The 22,671-nt window shown below is 47.2% G+C and overlaps 1 protein-coding gene across 1 annotated transcript in view; it reads left to right on the top strand.

Moving 5' to 3' along the window:
* The window catches only part of LOC310870403 (ephrin type-B receptor 1-B-like), a 231,594-nt gene that overhangs the window by 121,043 nt on the left and 87,880 nt on the right, over positions 1-22,671 (top strand). The window contains exons 5-6 of the mRNA XM_083781609.1: positions 8,116-8,271; positions 20,924-21,271. Coding sequence (XP_083637735.1) covers positions 8,116-8,271; positions 20,924-21,271 — 504 coding nt within the window. The remainder of the gene's footprint in view (positions 1-8,115; positions 8,272-20,923; positions 21,272-22,671) is intronic.

Below are 22,671 nucleotides of genomic sequence, written 5' to 3'. Positions count from 1 at the left end.
GGGAGACTAATTGCTTGTTGATCTAATGTTTTATCTCCCCTGCGTCCGCTGAAAACCAACACCTCTGGTGAGTGATGTGTCTCTTGCGCTCGCTGCCCGCACTGTGGAAGGCTTATGATATGGAACACACCCGGCCTCCTCTCCCAATCCAAATATTCATGAATCAGAGACAAGCAGGCTTTGGGCCCGGCTCCAAACGCTACGAGGCAGAACAATGCTCTGATGATGCATCTATGATCTCCTAACGCACTAAACACAGCCTCCGAGGTTTTCTAACATTGTTCACGTCTCCCTGTGACTCTCTCTCGCTCTTCTCTCTCTCTCTCTCTCTCTCTCTCTCTCTCTCTCCTTCTCTCGCTGTGCGGCAAAGAAGCGAGCAGCTAATTAATGAGTTTAATGCGGAAGATTCATGCACATAATTATGAAGGTCAATTACAAAAAGCCTCTGCTCTGGGGCAGTGATACACCGAATGGAGAAAAGTTGAGAGTTAAGTGGCTGTGTGTGTGTGTGTGCGTGCGCTCTTGTGCACTCTCACGTTAGTGTGTGTGTGATGTTCTCCCTTCTTTATGAGGTCTCTCCAGTGCTGACCTGCCATCTTTAGATGCTGGGTATACTGAATTAACACAGGTTCTGTCCAACATAATGCCTGCCAATTGGCATAAATTGTGGAAGCACAGTCACATTTAATGGGGTCAGTATAGCGCGTGCGTGTGAAATCAGTTAAACAAGTAAACCCTGGGACTGGCAGTGGGGATGGTGCTGATGTCAACACTGGACATCCGTCAGCACCACCGCTGTGTGTGTGTATGTGCAAGTGTGCGTGCTTGTGTGTGCATTCATTTGAGCTTGCTTGCATTCCCGCATTTGCCTCGCGGTGCTTTCGCGGCAGCAATATATCGGGCGGCTGATTCAGCGCCGCCTCCTCTTGCTCTCCTCTCCGCTTCCTTTGCCAATGTTTATAAGTGTCTAAAGCGGAACTATTGTCTGCCTGTGTAAACACACCACCGCGGGGCACACATCCAGTACACATATGCTGCTCACACTCCATTAAACGCGCACTTTGAGGCTTATTATGCCCTTTTTCCTGACGAGTCAGGGTAATAGATTTGACTCTTGTGTGCACCCGTGTGTGTGTGTATGTGTTTGTGTGTGTGCGCGTGCATGCATGCTTTCGTGCGTGCGTGCGTGTGTCCAGGGACAATGTACTGTATGCGTATTTATTTCCGCTTTGCTACAGCCTCTCTGCCCATGCACAAGGTGAAGGCATGTATGTTCTCTCAGCCCTGTTCCTAGTGAAAATTGAGTTTGGATAAACGGTTTATTATCTTGTCCCTCGGATATCTTCGGAGTTATGCTTTATAAAGCCTCCGTGCAGCTGCCGCGTCCGTGTGCAAATCCACATAGGCCAGTGCTTGGGGGCGAAGTGGTGTCTCACTCGAACGGGAGGAGTAGGACCCGAGATCTATAGGTCCTCCTGGTGAGCGCTCCTCACTGGCGGGTGGGCTAGTAGGGAGTGGCATGTTTCCAACACAGAAATGTATGGGATGGGGTAATTGGTAAATCAACTAAATTGGGGGTGTGCGGGGTAAAAACTAAACAAACAAAATGTCCTTATAGGAGACCTTTTTAAGAGTCTCTGCACTCTCGCATTTGGAGTAGCTCAAACCTCTTACACATGCTTATAAAGCTGAGAGCCCTCACTCGCTATGCATCACCTTATCGTCACATGCATGATTACAAGCCTGCAGCTCTCTCACACATAGACACCATTACAAAGGGTATTATTAACATTTGGGGGATATAATATGGTTGGATGATTAGTTATCAGATGTTGTCATTCTAAATGAGCCAACCGAGAAACTGAAAATGAGGCTACTTGAGGGTTCTTTTATAGAAATACTGATTGCCTCACACTGCAGAAAACACACGTTTTTTTTATCCTGTCTTAAACTATGGTGATATTATTTAAATATGCATGGCATGCGCTGCCTCTATTATTAAACCACATGATGTAGTCTACCTACAGTTGTGCGTTTATTACAGGAGATAAATGCACACATCACACTACACTTTAGTTTATCAGACGTTTGGGTTGGGTGGCCATCACCTTCTGCACATAAGCAGCGACATTGTCCACTGTTTGTTTACATGCAATCTAATTAAATAAGTTACCCTTTTACCTTTGTGTTAACACAAACCTAAGGAAATGTTAGGTGATTTTACTCGGCACAGATAGTGAAACTGTATAAACTTCATATCACTTGATCCGTTTAAGTCACTGTTGAATTATGCATGCTCTTGCTCTGCACGCGGTGGCTGATTGTTTCTTCGTCTTTGTCTTTTAAGTTTGTGTGCACCCGAAGCTGCACATGAACAAGTGCTTTGCTTTCAGTTGGCCTTCCCTGAATAAGTAAAGTTAAAGTTAAAATAATTTTAAAGAAATTCTTGCACACTTTTTTACGTGGACCCATTGAACCGCTACGTCATTATCAGACATGCTGGCAAGTAAAAAAAACAGCAACCCGTTGCAATGAAATTGCATTTACTTACCGACGATGCTAAATCCATCTTGTATTGCATCTAGTAATGAGCAATATTTCTAACATGGTTGATGTTACTGTTTGTTTACAAACAGAGCCGTGCACCGCAGGCTTCTTTGGGAAATGAGCAAACGACCACACATTTTCTAAAACGGCTACAGTATACAGTATAATATTCATGACAATACACGATAAAATGTCGTAGTGCATTGTCAGTAGCTGCCTTCAGCAGCTTGAGTAGTTCTATAAACCGCCTCGGGTTGTTGTTATTGTGTGTGTGTGTGTGTGTGTGTGGGTGCGTGCATGTGACAGTGAGTGTGTTTGTGTGGCATTCTGTAATGTTTATCATGGTGATGTGTGACAGAGGTGCTGCGTCAGTTGCTCCATCTGAGGAGCTGCGTCCGAGGACATTATCTCTCTGCTCTGAGTCTCTCGAGTACTCCGTCAAGACTTATCTTCCTCTTACCCTCCTACAATCCCTCATACTCCCCTCTTACTCCCCTCTATTCTCCCCTCTTACCCCCCCTCTATCTTCTCCCTCTTACTCCCCTCTAACCCCCTACTTCTCCCTCATACCCCCCTCTAACACACTCTTACAACCCCACAATACACCACAACCACCCCACTACACCACACCCACCAACTCCCCTCTAACCCTCCCTCTTACCCCCCTCTATCACCCCTCTTACCCCCCAACGAACACCCACCCCACACAAAACCCCACAACCCCCCCCACACAACAACCAACAACCCCCCCCACCCACAACCACCACAACCACTTACAACCCCCTCTATTCTCCCCTCTTACCCCCCAAACCCCTCTACCCCCACAATCTCCCTCTTACCCCCCTCTATCCTCCCTCTTACCCCCACAACCAAACCCCCACAACCACAAACCACCAAACCCCCCCACACAACATCTTACCCCCCTCAGACACCCTCAAACCACCCCACACAACAGACAACAGAAAACCACAACCCCACACTCCCTCTTACCCCCCTCATCACCCTCAACACCCCCCACATACTCCCCTCTTACCCCCCACAATCTCCCTCTTACCCCCCACACTATTCTCCCACTCCACACAACACCCACAACCCCCCACAAACCCCCAGACAACCCCACACAACGCACACAACACCAACAAACCCCCCCACACAACACCCAAAACACCCACGACACACCCACAACCCCCCACACAACACCCACAACCCCAAACACCCCCCTCTATACACCCCACAACCCCCCTCACAACCCACAATCCCCCACAAACCCCCAACCCCCACAACACCACAACCCCCCACTCTATCACCCTCATACCCCCCTCAACACCACAACCCCCTCAAATCACCCCCAAACCCCCCTTACCCCCAACTCTCACCTCTACCCCCCTCTAATCCCCCTACCCCCCTCTAACTCCCTCTTACCCCCACCATCTACCCCCTAAACTCCCTCTACCCCCCTCAAAACCACCAACACCCCCAATCACTAAACCCCCCACAAACCCTTACCACCCCACAAATCTCCCTCTTACCCCCCTCTATTCAACTCTCCTCTACCCCCCTCATATTCTCCCTCTTACTCCCCTCTATTCTCCCTCTTACCCCCCTCTATTCTCCACTCTACCCCCCTCTATTCTCCCTCTTACCCCCTCATCTCCCTATTCTCCCCTCTTACCCTCCCCCTCTATTCTCCCTCTTACCCCCCTCTATTCTCCCTCTTACCCCCCTCTATTCTCCCTCTTACCCCCCTCTATTCTCCCTCTTACTCCCCCTCTATTCTCCCTCTTACCCCCCTCTATTCTCCCTCTTACCCCCCTCTATTCTCCCTCTTACCCCCCCTCTATTCTCCCTCTTACCCCCCTCTATTCTCCCTCTTACCCCCCTCTATTCTCCCTCTTACCCCCCTCTATTCTCCCTCTTACCCCCCTCTATTCTCCCTCTTACCCCCCTCTATTCTCCCTCTTACTCCCCTCTATTCTTCCTCTTACTCCCCTCTATTCTTCCTCTTACTCCCCTCTATTCTCCCTCTTACCCCCCTCTATTCTCCCTCTTACCCCCCTCTATTCTCCCTCTTACTCCCCTCTATTCTCCCTCTTACCCCCCTCTATTCTCCCTCTTACCCCCCTCTATTCTCCCTCTTACCCCCCTCTATTCTCCCTCTTACCCCCCTCTATTCTTCCTCTTACTCCCCTCTATTCTCCCTCTTACCCCCCTCTATTCTCCCTCTTACCCCCCTCTATTCTCCCTCTTACCCCCCTCTATTCTCCCTCTTACCCCCCTCTATTCTCCCTCTTACCCCCCTCTATTCTCCCTCTTACCCCCCTCTATTCTCCCTCTTACCCCCCTCTATTCTCCCTCTTACTCCCCCTCTATTCTCCTTCTTACCCCCCTCTATTCTCCCTCTTACCCCCCTCTATTCTCCCTCTTACCCCCCTCTATTCTCCTCTTACCCCCCTCTATTCTCCCTCTTACCCCCCTCTATTCTCCCTCTTACCCCCCTCTATTCTCCCTCTTACCCCCCTCTATTCTCCCTCTTACCCCCCTCTATTCTCCCTCTTACCCCCCTCTATTCTCCCTCTTACCCCCCTCTATTCTCCCTCTTACCCCCCTCTATTCTCCCTCTTACCCCCCTCTATTCTCCCTCTTACCCCCTCTATTCTCCCTCTTACCCCCCTCTATTCTCCCTCTTACTCCCCTCTATTCTCCTTCTTACCCCCCTCTATTCTCCCTCTTACTCCCCTCTATTCTCCCTCTTACCCCCCTCTATTCTTCCTCTTACTCCCCTCTATTCTCCCTCTTACCCCCCTCTATTCTCCCTCTTACCCCCCTCTATTCTCCCTCTTACTCCCCTCTATTCTCCCTCTTACCCCCCTCTATTCTCCCTCTTACTCCCCTCTATTCTCCCTCTTACCCCCCTCTATTCTCCCTCTTACCCCCTCTATTCTCCCTCTTACCCCCCTCTATTCTCCTCTTACCCCCCTCTATTCTCCCTCTTACCCCCCTCTATTCTTCCTCTTACTCCCCTCTATTCTCCCTCTTACCCCCCTCTATTCTCCCTCTTACCCCCCTCTATTCTCCCTCTTACCCCCCTCTATTCTCCCTCTTACCCCCCTCTATTCTTCCTCTTACTCCCCTCTATTCTCCCTCTTACCCCCCTCTATTCTCCCTCTTACCCCCCTCTATTCTCCCTCTTACCCCCCTCTATTCTCCAGTAAAAGCCCACCGAGGAGGCCGGCTGAACAGACGACTCGTAAAAGAAAGAGAGAAACCTGCCCCATTTTAACGGTGCAGTAAAATAGACACTCGCTTCTATGCCCGGCTTCACAGTGCTTACTTTAATGAAGCATAAAACATTTAATTAAATCTTAAAAGCCTGTTGAAACAAAGGTCTAAAGGTTTTACCCACATAGCCGACCAGTCCGGCCCCTTCAGAAAATGGGTCCTTGAATGCTTTACCTATTCATTACCATCTAATTTTATAAAAGTATAAATAAATTGCTACAGGTTATAAATTGCTACACAAACATCATGATATGGTATACATTTTTTTGTTTTATGGAAAACAAAAAAAAAGGAAAGAAAGAAAAAGACAACAACAGAAAGAAAACCCTCCCAGTAGTACAAAGACTCTGAACACGGGACCCAATGCCTCCCTGTTTGGCACTCAGCATCAAGGGTTGGATTGAGGGTAACTTAAGTCCCTGCGACATACTATCATCATGTTCAGGGGTGTACTTGTACATCACGCTACAGAAACAGGAGATAGGCTCCTGCCCTATGGGCCTCATGGGTCATGGCCTGGGAGGCTTACTTACTTAGCACTGTAGTTGGAGGGAGTGTGTAAAGAATGGCCTATACTCACATCTCACATGAACCCCTCCATGGTCATCATCAGAACAATCTCCCCCCGGCAGGTTGCCACCACCTAAAATCCACTGTCACACTCATAACACTGTCTTCTCCCACAATAAACCAAGTACGACGTGCACTTTTTACACTCACTGGAATGAGCAGCTCTTCCATTTCCCGGCCCCAGTCAAGTCATTACCGTCTTTTACTCGTGGCAAATAGAGGCAGATGGAGAAACTCTCCAGTCGCTTATACCATTAAATTTATATCCACCACCCTACCCTCACTTGGGCTGCAGCAGCACGGCCACTGCCCTTACTGGGATGTCAGCTAAAATATTAGACATTCATCATGGTTATTATAGCCGGTAAATCCTTCGCGGCAGTACAGAAACACTCCCCATCTTGTTTTATTCGCTCTGGGTGGGGAATGGAAATAGATTTGGTTATTGCCTGAGCGTATTCGGAGCGGCATCAGCCACACTTATCTTTGTGCCTTCTCCATAACCTCTCCCCCTCGGCCAGCCGCTCTAGATAAGATGAATCTGCAGCATGGGGGAAAGATGGGCGGGTACCTTGTATGTCCAAAACTGTTAATTTTCAGGATATGGATATATTCATTGGTTAAACCTACAGATAATATACTAGTGAAAATCTAGATCTATAAGCTCTCAATGTGTCACTCCGCGTCGCTTTGTGATTAGTCAGAAATGTATAAACAGCACATGGTGATGGTACAGTAAGACATTAAAGCTAAAAGGTGTTTACCTTGCTTAATATATAAGACACTCTGGTTAAGAGCATCTGCTAAATTCCTCAATTGTAAATTGTACTCATACCATCCCTAGGCCTGTGATAATCGCAATTATTTTTGCATAATCCATATATATATATTAGAGCTGGGACTCGATTAAATTTTTTTATCTAATTAATCAGAGGCTTTGCGATTAATTAATCTAGATTAATCGCATTTTAATCGCATATCAATATTCAACCCGAGAACAGCGAGAAACCTTTTTTTTATGTTTTTTGGTATCCCAGTGAATCAATGAATAGTGACTACAGGAAACCACTCATTTTCAACATTTTACTGTCATTAATATACCTGTTGTGGAAATAATAATAAAAAGTCACCCCATTCTGTGTTGCCTAGAACTGGAGGTCTGAAAGAAAATTAGTAACAGTAACAAGTACATCTCAGTGACATCACAAAGCTGTACTTACTTCATATTGTTACTGTTTTTTGTCAGACCTCCAGTTCTAGGCAACACAAAATGGGGTGACTTTTTATTATTTCCAGTTTTCAGTACTATAGAAAAGCGCCCAGTGAGAAACGTTCCGCAGTGAAAAAAAGGTGCGATTAATTTATCTGTAGTTAATCGCGATTAATTTTTCTGTAGTTAATTAATCTAAATTAATCGCAATTAGTCCCGGCCCTAATATATATATATATATATATATATATATATAGCAGATCTACAAGCTTGCAACAACACTAGATTGTTTTATGTCATTAATTCCTTTGTATATTTAAGTTACTTGTCATATCTGACCTGTGCAATTTTTGATTACGAAGCCTTAAAAGCAATCGGAAATGAAAGTTCCAATTAAATTGTTAATGGCGTGTGACGATTAATCGCAGACTTAAATTTGTAATCGTGACAGCCCTAATCACTCTCTCTCTCTCTCTCTCTCTCTCTCTCTCTCTCTCTCTCCCCCCCAGCATGCCCTCCTGGTACCTTCAAGTCCACCCAGGGTCCAGGGCTGTGTCTGCAGTGTCCTCCCAATAGCCGCTCAGCGGCCGAGGCCGCCACCATCTGCGTGTGCCGCAACGGCTACTACCGCGCAGACGTGGACTTGCCGGACGCACCGTGCACAAGTGAGTAAACCTGGCCTGTCACTCATTATATATGCACGTGCTCGTTGCACACAGGCACGTCAGAGACACTGTAGATCAGGCCTCTTCGACGGGTTTCAGGCCAAGGACCCCTTCATTTCCCCTTATTTTTGGAGTTCAAATGGTCACTCAATATCTCTGGTCTGTAACTTCAATAGTGTGGAAAAGGGATCCCTAACCTACCCTGGATAATCCCTCAGTGTAAATGTAACTCTTGAGAGTGTACAGGTCCATTTGGTTACATTTGCACACTATTAAGGCCCACGCATACCAGAGTCCTGCAACGGGTCGCATACCCCGTGGACGTGGGTACCCGAGTTTGATAGCGAACGGTGATACGTGGTTAGTAAAAACAGAGAGATGTGTTGGAGTGAGCCGTGGTTAGTAAAAACAGAGAGATGTGTTGGGGTGAGCGGTGGTTAGTAAAAACAGAGAGATGTGTTGGAGTGAGCGGTGGTTAGTAAAAACAGAGAGATGTGTTGGGGTGAGCGGTGGTTAGTAAAAACAGAGAGATGTGTTGGAGTGAGCGGTGGTTAGTAAAAACAGAGAGATGTGTTGGAGTGAGCGGTGGTTAGTAAAAACAGAGAGATGTGTTGGAGTGAGCCGTGGTTAGTAAAAACAGAGAGATGTGTTGGGGTGAGCGGTGGTTAGTAAAAACAGAGAGATGTGTTGGAGTGAGCGGTGGTTAGTAAAAACAGAGAGATGTGTTGGGGTGAGCGGTGGTTAGTAAAAACAGAGAGATGTGTTGGAGTGAGCGGTGGTTAGTAAAAACAGAGAGATGTGTTGGAGTGAGCGGTGGTTAGTAAAAACAGAGAGATGTGTTGGAGTGAGCCGTGGTTAGTAAAAACAGAGAGATGTGTTGGGGTGAGCGGTGGTTAGTAAAAACAGAGAGATGTGTTGGAGTGAGTGGTGGTTAGTAAAAACAGAGAGATGTGTTGGAGTGAGCCGTGGTTAGTAAAAACAGAGAGATGTGTTGGAGTGAGCCGTGGTTAGTAAAAACAGAGAGATGTGTTGGGGTGAGCGGTGGTTAGTAAAAACAGAGAGATGTGTTGGGGTGAGCGGTGGTTAGTAAAAACAGAGAGATGTGTTGGGGTGAGCGGTGGTTAATAAAAACAGAGAGATGTGTTGGGGTGAGCGGTGGTTAGTAAAAACAGAGAGATGTGTTAGAGTGAGCGGTGGTTAGTAAAAACAGAGAGATGTGTTAGAGTGAGCGGTGGTTAGTAAAAACAGAGAGATGTGTTAGAGTGAGCGGTGGTTAGTAAAAACAGAGAGATGTGTTGGAGTGAGCGGTGGTTAGTAAAAACAGAGAGATGTGTTAGAGTGAGCGGTGGTTAGTAAAAACAGAGAGATGTGTTAGAGTGAGCGGTGGTTAGTAAAAACAGAGAGATGTGTTAGAGTGAGCGGTGGTTAGTAAAAACAGAGAGATGTGTTGGGGTGAGCGGTGAGTCTCTTATCACCGCAGCGTGACGTCATGTTGTACCGCGGTGGTCACTATAGGGTTGTCCTGATCGGATCGGGTGATCGGAAATCGGGGGCCGATCACGTCATTTTCAAATGCTCGGTAGCCAAAAAACGTGATCGAGAAATCCCTAGTATCAATATTATATACATATCATGATATTAGACTGGATATTGTCTGTGAATTGGGATATTGTACTATTGTAATAATATGTGATATGGCATAAACGTGCTCTATAAAATATAAATATCGGATCGGGAAAAATCGGTATCGGCAGATGCTCAAAATCAAATGATCAGAATCCGATCATGAGCAAAAAAAAACGTAATCGGGACATCCCTAGTGGTCACCTCATCACCTAAAACTGGAGTATGCGTGGGCCTTCAGAGTTAGGGTCTATTTGGACCCCTGGGAGTCCTCCAGACTTGGTGTTGAGAAGCGGTGCTGTAGATAGTGCTCCTGTATCTCACCTATCTCTGTCACTACAATGTAAAGCGTTGTGTTATGTCACAGAGGTCTTCTGTAACCCACACAATTTGCAGCTCTCTCTCTCTCTCTCTCTCCATAGTAACACCGGTGTTTGTGCTTGCATCTCTACCAAAGTGTGTGCTAAAATGACAACACATCCAGAGCTCTCAGCTCAGCCAGACTATAATGATCGCACAGTGGGCGTTCAATCACTGACCTTTCCATTATTGTGGCAAGAAGCTGCCTCTCTCTTTCAGTATACTGTAGCTCTCTCTCTGTCATGCTTAATGTCTGTCTGTCTGTCTGTCTCTCTGTCTCTGTCTCTCTCTCTCTATTCCACACATGCTCACATGCACACACACACACACACACACACACCCCCCCCCGTCTCCTCTTCTACGAGTACGGGTTCCTCCTCACTCTGCCTCCCATCATCCCCTGAAGTCCTAATTACCCAGGCAGATGCTGAGAAGGCCCCGACATTGTCCCGCAGTAATTCGCTGAGGATCCAATAAGGCTTCCGCTGTCTCCGTAGTTATCTTAATCCTATGTAAAAGGAATAAGCTTGGCTCGCTCCACGCTTCCCACAGACACACAATTACACTGGAGGGAAACACTCTATATAGCCCACCCCCTTTCTTCACCTGTTTGTCCTCTGCTGCCTCCGATGCCCGATTTATACTTTGGTCTGCGCTCGCCGAAAACCACTGATCTGCAAGCTCACAGAGCGCTGCGGAAGGATATTTTTGGTGCGCGACACGCCGGCACACAACAAAGTAATAACTCACCCTTGAGGCTTTTTGGAGTGCTTATGTATTGACCCATTCTGAACGGGAACCCATTTTGGTGTTAGCATCGTGTCGTGCTTTAGCTATTTAAAAATAGCAGATCTACAAGCTCATATCGCGCCACCGAGTGGCGCCATACAAGCTTGTAGGTCTGCTATTTTTGAAAAATCGAAGAGCGACTGACATTTCTAGAATCTGATCTCAGGTCAGAATGGGTTAATCAGACCAGTGTGTGTCCGGCGGAAACCTCGTATGAATCTGATCTCAGGTCAGAATGGGTTAACTATAGAGGTTGGGGCTGATACGTGGGCCGATCCATGTGTCTGGGTCATATAGTGTCAGGGGCTTTGTCAGAGTCCCGGTTGTACCCGGCTGTCTGTGACATGGAGATGTCTGTATCTGTCAGTCCTTGTCCCTTGTGTGCCCATATGGAGATCCTTATTTGTGCCTATAAATTATATATACCTGTATGGACATACTGTATCACTCTGATCGGTAGTTCTGGATAACCACATTATCCAAACGACCTCTAGAGTCCTCGCCGATGCGCCTGCTCAGTTTGAAGTCGGCTGGTCCCATATATTCACATGACCATTTATAGGCACAGCGGTCGGATCTGTGTCTCTCGACTTATCGGGCTTGTTTATGTTTTTTGCCGTTTAACTCAATAAAGTAATTCTTTACCAAAAGAATGGTGTGTGTGGGCCCTACCTCCTTCCATAATTGCCTTATTGGCCCTGCACCCACTGTCAAGGTGTGTGTAAATAAGTATGCTCTGATATGGTTTTGTCTGACTGTGGCCGTTGTCCACATTTTGGAGATTTGACTCCAATTGCATTTATTGAATAAGCTTGTATTAGCTTAGGGAGAAACTGAAAAGAGAATAACAAGTGTCAGAGGCAGTGATATTTAAAGGCAGAGTCCGATCACCTGATTCGCTGACTGCAGATTGGCTAGATGAGCTGGCCTCTCAAGCTGTGGATGACAACAGAGATCTTCCTCATTGAACCTTCACTAGAAGCTACATTATATAGGATTTAGCCTGGATTATTCACTTACACCTGGATTCATTGGTAACATTTTGTGAAGGAAGCAAAGCAAGAAGAGGCACAATATGGCTGCCGTGCATAGAGTATATTGCCTTTGGGACAGACAGAGGACCACATTCTTTTTTCTTATCTTTTTCGCAGCTGTAGCCTTCCTCCCTATACAGCCCCTACACCCTAGCGCATTGAACGCAGCCCTATCTCCACGTTTCCATTTTAAGTGAGTGCCCGGAAGCGTTCGAGGAACTGACTTGTTTTGAATGATCCCATAAGTGCGGCAATCCTCACCTCGAGGCTGGAGCGATAGACGCTCCTGCCTTCCCATAGTCTGCACCGTCAGGTCTCTGGTGAGGTTCTGAATGCTCTCGTCGAGTCTAGCTTCCATCTGTACCTCGAGGCCTCGGGTGCTCCCGAAGCGCTCTACCAAACAACTCCCCAGCTGAGGCCGCTTTAAAGACGCCCCACTGGGCCGAGCTGGGGTTCTGAATGCATACCATACTGATGTTTTTCTGTGTTTCTCGTTGCGTTCTCTGGTGCAGTTCTTCTCCTTCTCGCGCTCACATGAACATCCATAGAGACTTTGTTCTCTCTACTATACTGTCCATCTCACTATCAAAGCATTTAAATTACGATGCACACTTCATTTATTTGTGACGCAACCTTAGTTGCAAATGTAGCAACAATGTTGCGTTCAGACGATGACAATGTGTGCATGTCTGTTGGAACCATGTGGATGAGTGTTGATGCTGTGGAAAACAAATCCCACTCTTGCAGTGGTGTATGCACCATGGTCATATATTTGAAAGGTTATAATAGCCAGTTAAAGCCCTCCTCTAGGCAACACAAAGTCCCTTGCTGACAAAGTCTACAAGTGTGCTTTGCGATTCTGACTTGCCCATTGTGCCTTGGTTTGAACCTTAAACATCGACAGTGTAGCAGCTGAATATAATGGTACAGTACATTATGTCCATGATGCCCCAGAACTTAGCCGGAGGCGGCGGTTGGCCCGGGAGCACAGCAAGATCATCCCGTTAAGAATCTCCTTAATGCTGCTGCTCCTGATAAGAAGCAGTTGCGTATAGCGGTAGCTCAAATCAGGCCAATCTGTAATGGGGAGATGCTTCCGTTCCATCGGTGCAGGTGGGCCTTAGCAGCGCAGGTCGCAATAGTGTGCTCCAGATCACTCTGATTAGCCCCGTTGATGGATTGGCCAGCACCTAGCTTTGTCAGTGGGGGGTCCCTTGCTGTTACCACCCATCCCTCTTCCCTCTGGAGACGTGCGGCCAAGGCCTGGGAGGACCCACTTCAAGCTACATCCCCCTCCTCCGCTTCGTCCCTGCCTCCAAGCTCCTAAAGACAGGCCAATCCCTGGAGGAGAGCCCATTTTACCCCAGGATGCCTGCAGTATATGGGCCCATACTCTTCCACTCAGCTTGGCCAGTGAGCAGAAGATGTGGAGGGGGGCCTTTGGGGATTGCTGGTTTGCATTGAAGCGCTTCTCCATCCCTCTCTGCTCTCCTTATAGGTAATAGGAACAACTCCCCCTTCTTCCCCCAGTCGCCTCAGGCCCCCTCCTAGGATGACGCACTCTCACACCCCATTCCACCCCCCCCCCCCCTCCCCCCCCCCACCACCCCTCACCCCCAACATGGGGATTGGCGTGCTCGTGCCTGCTGAGCCTGTGGGCTTTGCCGGCTGTGTGAGGCGGAGAAGGAGAATGACAGGCTTAGTGGTAATTGGAGGGGTATTGGGCAGTGAAACCATGGCTGATTAGTCCATGGGGGAGAGGGGATGCGGAGAAGCTGGGATGGCCTGCTGTGAAGAACAGTAAGACAGTGGGGGGGGGGGGGGAGGGCTGGGGGAGGCGAGCGAGGCCAGGGTACAGTATATGGCTATATGGTGTAGCAGGCATCAATATATCCCACGGCTAGCGTGGGGGTGGGGGCCAGCTCAATGTGTTGTAACACTAGCAGACGTATTGTGGTGCACATACGGATGGAATGAGACAGGGTCTGCTATGCGGAAGGCATGTATGGTATGTTACTGTACGTATACACTATATAGGCCTCTAGTTTTAAGCCCCTTAATGTTTATCGGCACGATTGATGAGTTGGTACGTTTGAATCACAGCAGCGGAGTCGGTACAGCTGGTGTTGTACTGACACGGTGGGCCTAATGGAAAGGCACAGCCCACTACAAGAACACTGTATTTTATTGCACTTTATATCGCCATTTTATTACTGGTCTATGTGGTTCACCAAATAAGGAGGGAAGAGGGATGTACTATGTTTGCCGGTTAGACATAGCTGTCCTTATTCAAACTTGCATGTTAGTCAAATATCGCCGTAATACCCACCCAACAGAAACACCACTACTACTATGGCGACGGCTTCGGCTCACAATATTTGGGAATCTCTCTGCTTCTGTGAAAACACTGCACTTTGTTGCTTTTGGACGACTACAACCTTAGCTTAACAACCTCAAACTAGAGGTCAGAAAAACAAGCTGGACGGTGGTTCTCAGCATGTGGTCCGGGGTCCAGGTGTCCTTGAGGGGTCATCAGGCGGTCCCCAGCTATTGATAGTTATTGGAACTCAATGGATTGGACCCTTATGGGTCTGTAACTTGGTCTGTAACTCGTACAAATGGAGCCGACTAGATGGATTTCACTGTGGGGAATGGAGATGATCAAATGGAGGCCCATAGCCGCCCTAATGCATATCCCACTGGTGGCTCCTTGAAATCAAAACGTTTGAGAATCTCGGAAGCAAATATACACCACAGCAGGTTTAAGTAAATGGCGTTTGCTGTGCTATGTGAAACAACATATAATGTGTCTCCCTGTCTTGCTGTGGTATTGCAACCACCCTCCAAGATAAACTCATAAAGGAAACAAAAACAACAACCCCAAAAACATTGGAATGCAAACAGGGATTGAGACGCCGACAGGACGGTTGGGATGGGTTCGTCACATTCCTGGTCGGTACCACGTTGGCTCTGGGCTTCTGTGAGCTCTCATAACTGTGGCCGGTCTCTCTGCATGGCGTATTGATCCCTGTCAGACACTGTCTGGACTTCCAGACAAAAACACAAGCCTTCAAACCTCCCATTGCCCATTCTCCTCATCTCTCAATTTGATGCAGTAGTCCTCAAACCCTAACCCCTTGCTCTCCGATATATTCCACTGACTCACCGCCCTCCCCTCTCACCTCACCCCCCTCCCCTCTCGACTCACCCCCTCCCCTCTCGACTCACCCCCCTCCCCTCTCACCTCCTTGTTCCGTCTTCACAGAACAAACGGTCAAAGATCATATACATATATATTCCTCTGTGAGTTCTTTCTTTCTTTCTTTCTTTCTTTCTTTCTTTCTTCTTTCTTTCTTTCTCGTCTCGTCTCTGTGTGGTGTTGAGAGTGTACACAAGTTAACCTAAGTTAACCATGTACTGTACAAATTGTGAAAATAGCCGATCTACAAGCTCACGACGCGTTGCAACGTGTTGTGAATGTGAGCTGCGGTTTGGGAAATGTTCTGAAATGATTTGAAATAAGGACATCAGGCTTGTGCTGTGTAGCAGCGATAAACCAATGTAATTGTCGCAAGCACGCACGCACGCACGCACGCACGCGCACACACACACACACACACACACACACACACACACACACATGCCTTACACATGTGCCTCTTCCATCCATCCAGACAACAACACGAGGCCTTATAACATGTTTTATTATGTGGCTCTCCGTCCCACACACGGCCCTTCATTCAGCACCTCGACATTGCGGGCCCCACGATCCATATCGTGTGTGTGTGTGTGTGTGTGGGGGGGGGGGGGGGGGGGGGTCCCTCAAGGCCTGTTTCATGTCATACAAACAAACAGTGTGAAAGAGGAGAAGCCGGGGACTGGGCCTGGGTAAACATTGTGCTGCGGGTGTTGATTCTGGGGGGGCTGAGCGTGTAGACTTCATATCAGCAAGCCCAGGGGAGGAAACAGGAGGTTGTGGCCTTTCCTTTGGCGCCCTGCCAACACGTTGTCACACCTGCGCTCACCAGTCACTTACCTCTTCAGGCACCTGGCAGCGGAAGGACAGGTGGCTGTTGTCTGAAGCGTGCTTTTTGTTTTTTTATACGGGGGCAGTGGGCACAGCAGTATGCTGTGGATTTAGTCTTTGTGTGGAGAGGGAAGGGACAGGAAGTAATTAACCACCAGCGTCCTATTTCTAGAGGGGGGAACATTCCATGATAATAGCAGATTTACAAGCTCACAACGCATCGTGGGATACAGATACAGAGATCTCCGTACAAAGGGTACACATACAGGGTATTGGATAACCGGGACGGGCATGCATTCCCAACTTGCACGTTCCCGAGTAACATTATTGACTACGGTTACAGCTTTTAGATCTGCTATTTTCGGTGTGTGATGCTGTATGCGGACGGATGCAAAGCTACAGTCTAACATTCATTTTCAATGGAAGCCAGCGACATGAAGATGCAAAGATGCATCCGACGTTTGTAGCTGCTACAAAAGCTGCAAAGCTACAAATTGAAGCTGGGTTCAACTTCCAGATGCAAAGCTACATACAAAGCTACAACTTTAGCTGCAATGGCAGCCGACACACGTCACTACGGACACGCTTGATGACCGTGTGAGCAACACATACAAAGACACAAAGCGACAAATATCATGTGATTTTTGCATCTTTGCCTCTGCCTCGTGTGAACACAGCATTACAGTCACCATTGCACTTCAAACTTTTATCCCACACTACGCCTATTTGTTTTCTTTCTAACATTCTTACATTTGAGGAACGGAAGTGAAAATGTTACCTATAATTATCTCATACCATAGTGGTCCGTCGACCTCTCACCATGAGAAACAGTGACTTATTGAAAGTCTCAGGGTTTGGTGAGATGCCCTGTGAGTCCCAGGCTACTCACACCTTTCATCCCTTCATCAACTCATTGCCCCTCATAACCTCACGCATGACCTCAGCCCTTCATCCCTCCTTCCTTCATTCTCTCATTCCAGTCCACAGTCTGAGCATCGCTTTCTTACTCATGTGAATAACAACTTGAATGTATTTCAGTTTAGGCATGTGGTCTTTACTAGTAAAATGGTGATAAATGTTAGCATTACTACAGTATGTAACTTTAAGTTTTGATCAATCGGTAATGGTGGAGTAGGGTATGTTTATACAATGGTAACTTGTAAATTTTTTGTACATTTACCTGTAGATAGCGTCAAAGGTCATGTCTCGCCTAGACCCAGGATTTGACACAGATTCAATTTATCTCCCGGCTCTATTAGCTACATGGTAAAACCTGGTTCAACTTCAAAGGGGGAAAGATTTATAGTGCTGCTTTAAGCAATGAGGTGCAAAATATATAGTGTATAAAATGAAACCTCTGCCCGGACGGTTGGCTCAACTGTCTGGGCTGCTGAGCCAGCCTGACAGCGGGATCGGGAGTCCAACCCGCGTGTGTCCCCCCCCCCCCCCCCCCCCATCTCTCTCCCCATTTCCTGTCAAATTACTTTCAACCTATCAGAAAAAGCCAAAAAGAAAACCTTGACAACGACTGACCCTGCCATAAAAGCCTCATGTGAATTGCCTCTGTGTAAAACTATTTGACTAAATACCCCATAGCTTGATTAGTCTCACACTGACACTGTGCTATTATGCCATATGCTAAAGTGTGTCTGACCTTTGGGGAATTAAACTGTGTTTCACCCTGACTCACACTAACCATCAAACCAAATGCAACACAATCTCTTTGAAGGCCAGCCCCGATATGATTAGATTGAGGACAACGATTGTGCTTTTGCCATTTTGGCACAGGCAACGTGTACCTAAGCACTATCGAGTCTGACTGGCGTAGCTAAATGCATGCCAGCCGAGAGGCTGTAAGTAACGCTCCCTACAAATTAAATCTTGTGGCAAATTAAAACAGCCGAGGGCAGCATTAATAGCCTGCAAATCACCGGTTAAGTGGAAGTCACATCTGATTTCTCCTGCTTTCCCCTGCATATGTGAGTCTCTAAGTGTATGCAAAGGACAAAGTGCCATGAGCCGGGCACACACCTTGCAGTTCAGTTGTTTTGTTTGTTTTATATTTCATATTCACGCCATGTATGAATAAATAGGTACAGACAGCAGGCCCATGGGTACATGGAAACAGATGTGTGCTTTCATGCCAAATGCATTTTTTCCACATGGGAACGCCCTCGTATATATATAGTGTACATACAGACTGTCATGCAAACACATGAGGACATGCGCTGCGTTTCCCTGCAGTGTGTGGTTTTTTTGCGTGTGATTGATGATGCAGAAGATAGAAGCGGCGTGGGGAGTGCATGGAGTGCCTCTACAGCAATCCCCAGAGGCCGAGCGGGAAGGTGTCGCCACTTTCCTCACAGAAAACACATCCATTCTCTGTAGTGTAGCCCTCTCCCTTTCTGTGTGTCTGTCTGTCGATCTATCTATCTTTCACCCGAGTACAAACACTCGTTGTATAGCATGAGCATGTTTCCAGCAGCTAAAGCTGTCTCTGCCAGACCATAATAGTCACACACTGCATAGCCTTCCCACTGACCTCTCCATCGCTGAGGTGTTGAACCTCGTGGATCGCTGCGGCATCGCCACTATTCTGTCACCCTAGTGTGTTCCGGGCGGCGCTCGGTCCCAGCCTCCCCACCCGGTGTGTGTCCCACGTGGCTTTGCACCAACAATGATTGATTGTGCCCCACGTTGACGGAAGTCTGCTCTCTGCCCAGCAGAGATGTGGATCTCAGGAGCCGTGTTCCCGTGTGCTTAAAGAAAAGAACAAGCTTGGCCTAAAAAGCCCTTGTTTATGACAGACAAGACACTGAGACAGATGCAATGAAACAGCTATTACTAGAACCGTTTCAGGGCTTCAACCCGAGATCAAATAAGATCCTGCAGGAAAGCTGAGGCGGAACAGGGAGCATGTTAAGAAAGGAAATAAAAAGCTTGGTAACTTCTTAAGGGCTCTCTAGAATTGAGCACATCAATTCTCCGTGTGGGAGTTTTGTTTTTGTTTTTAGTGCCACTGACTGTAGAGTGTAGACAGTACCGACTCAGGGTTCAAATTAGCTTGTCCTCCGCTAATGACAAAGGTCGGCCTTTGCAGAAGATATACTGATGCCAGATCTGTGCTGCGGGGCACCTTAAGACTCTCCCGAGCTAAGCAGCACTATGGCGCTTTAAGGAGCCTCTGTTTTTATCACAGGCAATACCTGTTATCTGACCCTCCACAGAGAGGCAAAGCACTAACTCTGAACACCCACAGGGACATGGAAACTCAGGTTACGTAAGGGGAGTCTATCACTGTTGTTACCTGAGCGATAACTCGGACTGCTGTTTCTCTCTGAAATGCAGTAGGGCTATAAGCACTCCCCTCCCCTGCACCATAACAAATAACATGCTACGCTGGAAAAACAATAGTCTAATTATTTTGCCATTTTCATTGTGAATAACGACGTGCCTAGGTGAGTTCTGCTCAAGCTGCAGGCTATGAGGAGTGAACGCCAAGCGTGAACCTCCAGAGGCGCTCGGGTACTCCACGCTACAACGCGCTCTGCTAAATAACCAATGTTTGATAGACACAAACGTCTCGCTCTGTGATCTCTGTCTGGGTGTGAATAGAATAAATTAGCATTCCAAATGCTCAAAAGATTGTGAGGAGGATAAGCAAGGACAAAAAGAGTAAGAAACAACGGAGGGGATGAAGGAAAGTATGAACAAAATAAGGAAAGGAAGAAAAACTTAAATGGAAGAAATAGTATAATTAATTGACTAAACTGAAGTGGTGGAAAAAGTACTCGCATGTTTTACTTAAAGGACCACTTCACCACTTTTCAACCTATCTTCATATAATAGGTCCTCACTAATAATCATGATAAAATGACACGATTTCTTTCTACTCAGTCTGTGTCTCATAGGAGGGCTGTGGGCAGTTTAGAAACCGTCTTCCAGTGACATCATCATTAGACAGATTATTTTTAAACAAGATTCTTTTACAAAAATGTTTAGATTTTCATTATCGTGAGAACGATGGCTTCCATTTTCGCATTGCAACTTTTCAGGACTAGAAAGCCTGTAGTTTCTATTAGCTTGTATTCCCCATCGATGATGTCACTGGAAGACGGTTTCTGAACTGCCCACAGCCCTCCTATGAGACACAGACTGAGTAGAAAACAATTGCGCCATTTTATCATGATTATTAGTGAGGACCTATTATATGAAGATAGGTTGAAAAGTGGTGAAGTGGTCCTTTAAGCACGCAGTCTGGAAAGGGTCCTATCTCTAAGGTAGGCGGGACATGTAAAAGGGTGAAATGGACCCGGCTTCTGATTCGTCTGTTGGGAAAAAAACCCACCAGTTTGACGTCATATCAATGCGCACCGCGCAGCTACTGCTGTTGCCCTGCAGTGTGCACCTTCACCCCACACAGCCGTCAGTTTTGTGTACTACTGAATCTGACAGTGGACTACTGAATCTAATTACCGTTTACTTTCTACCGTAGGTTTTAGTCTCAAACTGGTGCTATTTTTGACAGTGAGAAGCATAGACAGAGTGGCGCTGGCTGATGACGTATCAGCAACAACGTGGCTACGTAACAGGTGACGTTATGAAATACAAGTCTGCTGCCTGCTGGCCAGACTGAGTAGTGAGTGACAAATAAATCCACGGAATGCAGCGAATCAGGCTGGAACCCCCAGGCTAGTAAAAGCACAATAATTACCTCTAAAATGTAGTGGAGTAGAAGTAAAAAGTACTGGAAATTGGCAATACTCAAGTACAAACACAAACAACAAACCTTAACTCCCCCACCACCCCTGTACTGTAGGTGTCCCGTCCGGCCCGAGGAACGTGATCTCCGTCGTCAACGAGACCTCTGTGATCCTGGAGTGGCACTCGCCGCGCGAGACGGGCGGCCGGCGCGACGTGGTCTACAACATCGTGTGCAAGAAGTGCCGCGCGGCCGCCGACCGCCAGCGCTCCACGTGCTCCCACTGCGACGACAACGTGGACTTCGTGCCGCGGCAGCTGGGCCTGATGGACACGCGCGTGTTCATCAGCAACCTGTGGGCGCACACGCTCTACAGCTTCGAGATCCAGGCGGTCAACGGCGTCAGCAACAAGAGCCCCTACCCGGCCCAGCACGTCTCCATAGACATCACCACCAACCAGGCCGGTAAGACCATGGTTTATATAACCCCTTTTCTTATCAAAGAGCCCATTATGGTCTCCACCAGGCCGGAGGCATGGGGAGAGATTATGTTTTGCACACAGCCACGCACACACCCTGGATTCCAACGATGAACTTCTGCCCCAAATCTTCCGGAACGGCCTGTTATAGCGCCACCAGGAGACCGACTTTTGAAAAACACATTTTTTGCTATTACTCCTCCAGATTCTGTCCAAATATCCCGCAAATCGTTACGCACTATCTCTATAGTCATGTGTTCAAGACGGATCTGTCCGATATGTCATGTTCCATCATAATTGGCTAACATTGGCTTTCAAAGTTTGCAGGATTTGCCTGTTTTGAACAACCTCAAATCATGAACGCAGCGTGCAATTTACGTGAAATCTTTCACAGACTTTCCTACTAGGCTGAGGAATATATCCCACCCTTTTCACATTGGCCTATTATGGTGCCACCAGGAGGCCACATCCTGATCCTGATCGATTTACCCGTCTACTTCCTGATTGGTTAGTCATTGCGACTGGGTTTCTTTTCGACCAATGACAAAGCTTCTAGGAACATCTTTGAATGCAGATTGTGGCCCCTAGATGTGTAAATGGTAAATGGTGCATTTATATAGCGCCTTTATCCAAAGCGCTTTACATAGATTGTGCATTACATTCACCCATTCACACACACATTCATACACCGATTGCGGCGGAAGCCATGCAAGGTACCAACCAGCACATCGGGAGCAATTTGGGGTTCAGTGTCTTGCCCAAGGACACTTCGACATGTAGACAGGAGGAGCCGGGATTCGAACCGCCGACCCATGGATCATTGGACGACCTGCTCTACCTCTTGAGCCACAGTCTCCCCTCTGTGTCACAGAGACTACATTTTTTTGGGAGTGTTCTACTCATTGCTGGCTGTCTGAATACCAACAAATAATAAAATAAATAATACATTAATTAATTAAATTAAATACATTTTGACATATTATTGCTTATAGCAGCTTTACGTTTAATTAAATAATTAAATTCCCATGTCCCGGGTGTAATGAGGGAGACATGTGGGTCAGCCAACTCCCACTCCTGCTTGCAGGATGATGCGAGCCATACGTTTTTTATACAGTGATAGAACTAAGCATCTCTTGTTCCGCCTTATTGTATGGGTGGCGCACTTGAGTCCTCTTGGAGGTATTGCCTTCCTTTTAGTTTTATGCAGGATGTGCCAGTCATGTTTCTAGGCTTTCCTTGGCAGGTTGAGGGTATCAGTCAAGGCAATTCACTCTGGGACTGGCAGGTAGGACACAGGGGTGGGGCTTCAGGCAACCAGTTATGATAAGGAGGGCATTGTTAATGGCAGAATCAACCTTCTTCACATGTGGGCTGGCGTACAGTATT

The sequence above is a fragment of the Protomyctophum parallelum genome (assembly GCF_964188405.1).
Source record: "Protomyctophum parallelum genome assembly, chromosome: 14".
In the NCBI taxonomy this organism is placed as follows: domain Eukaryota; kingdom Metazoa; phylum Chordata; class Actinopteri; order Myctophiformes; family Myctophidae; genus Protomyctophum; species Protomyctophum parallelum.
This window is presented reverse-complemented; position numbering and strand designations above follow the sequence as displayed.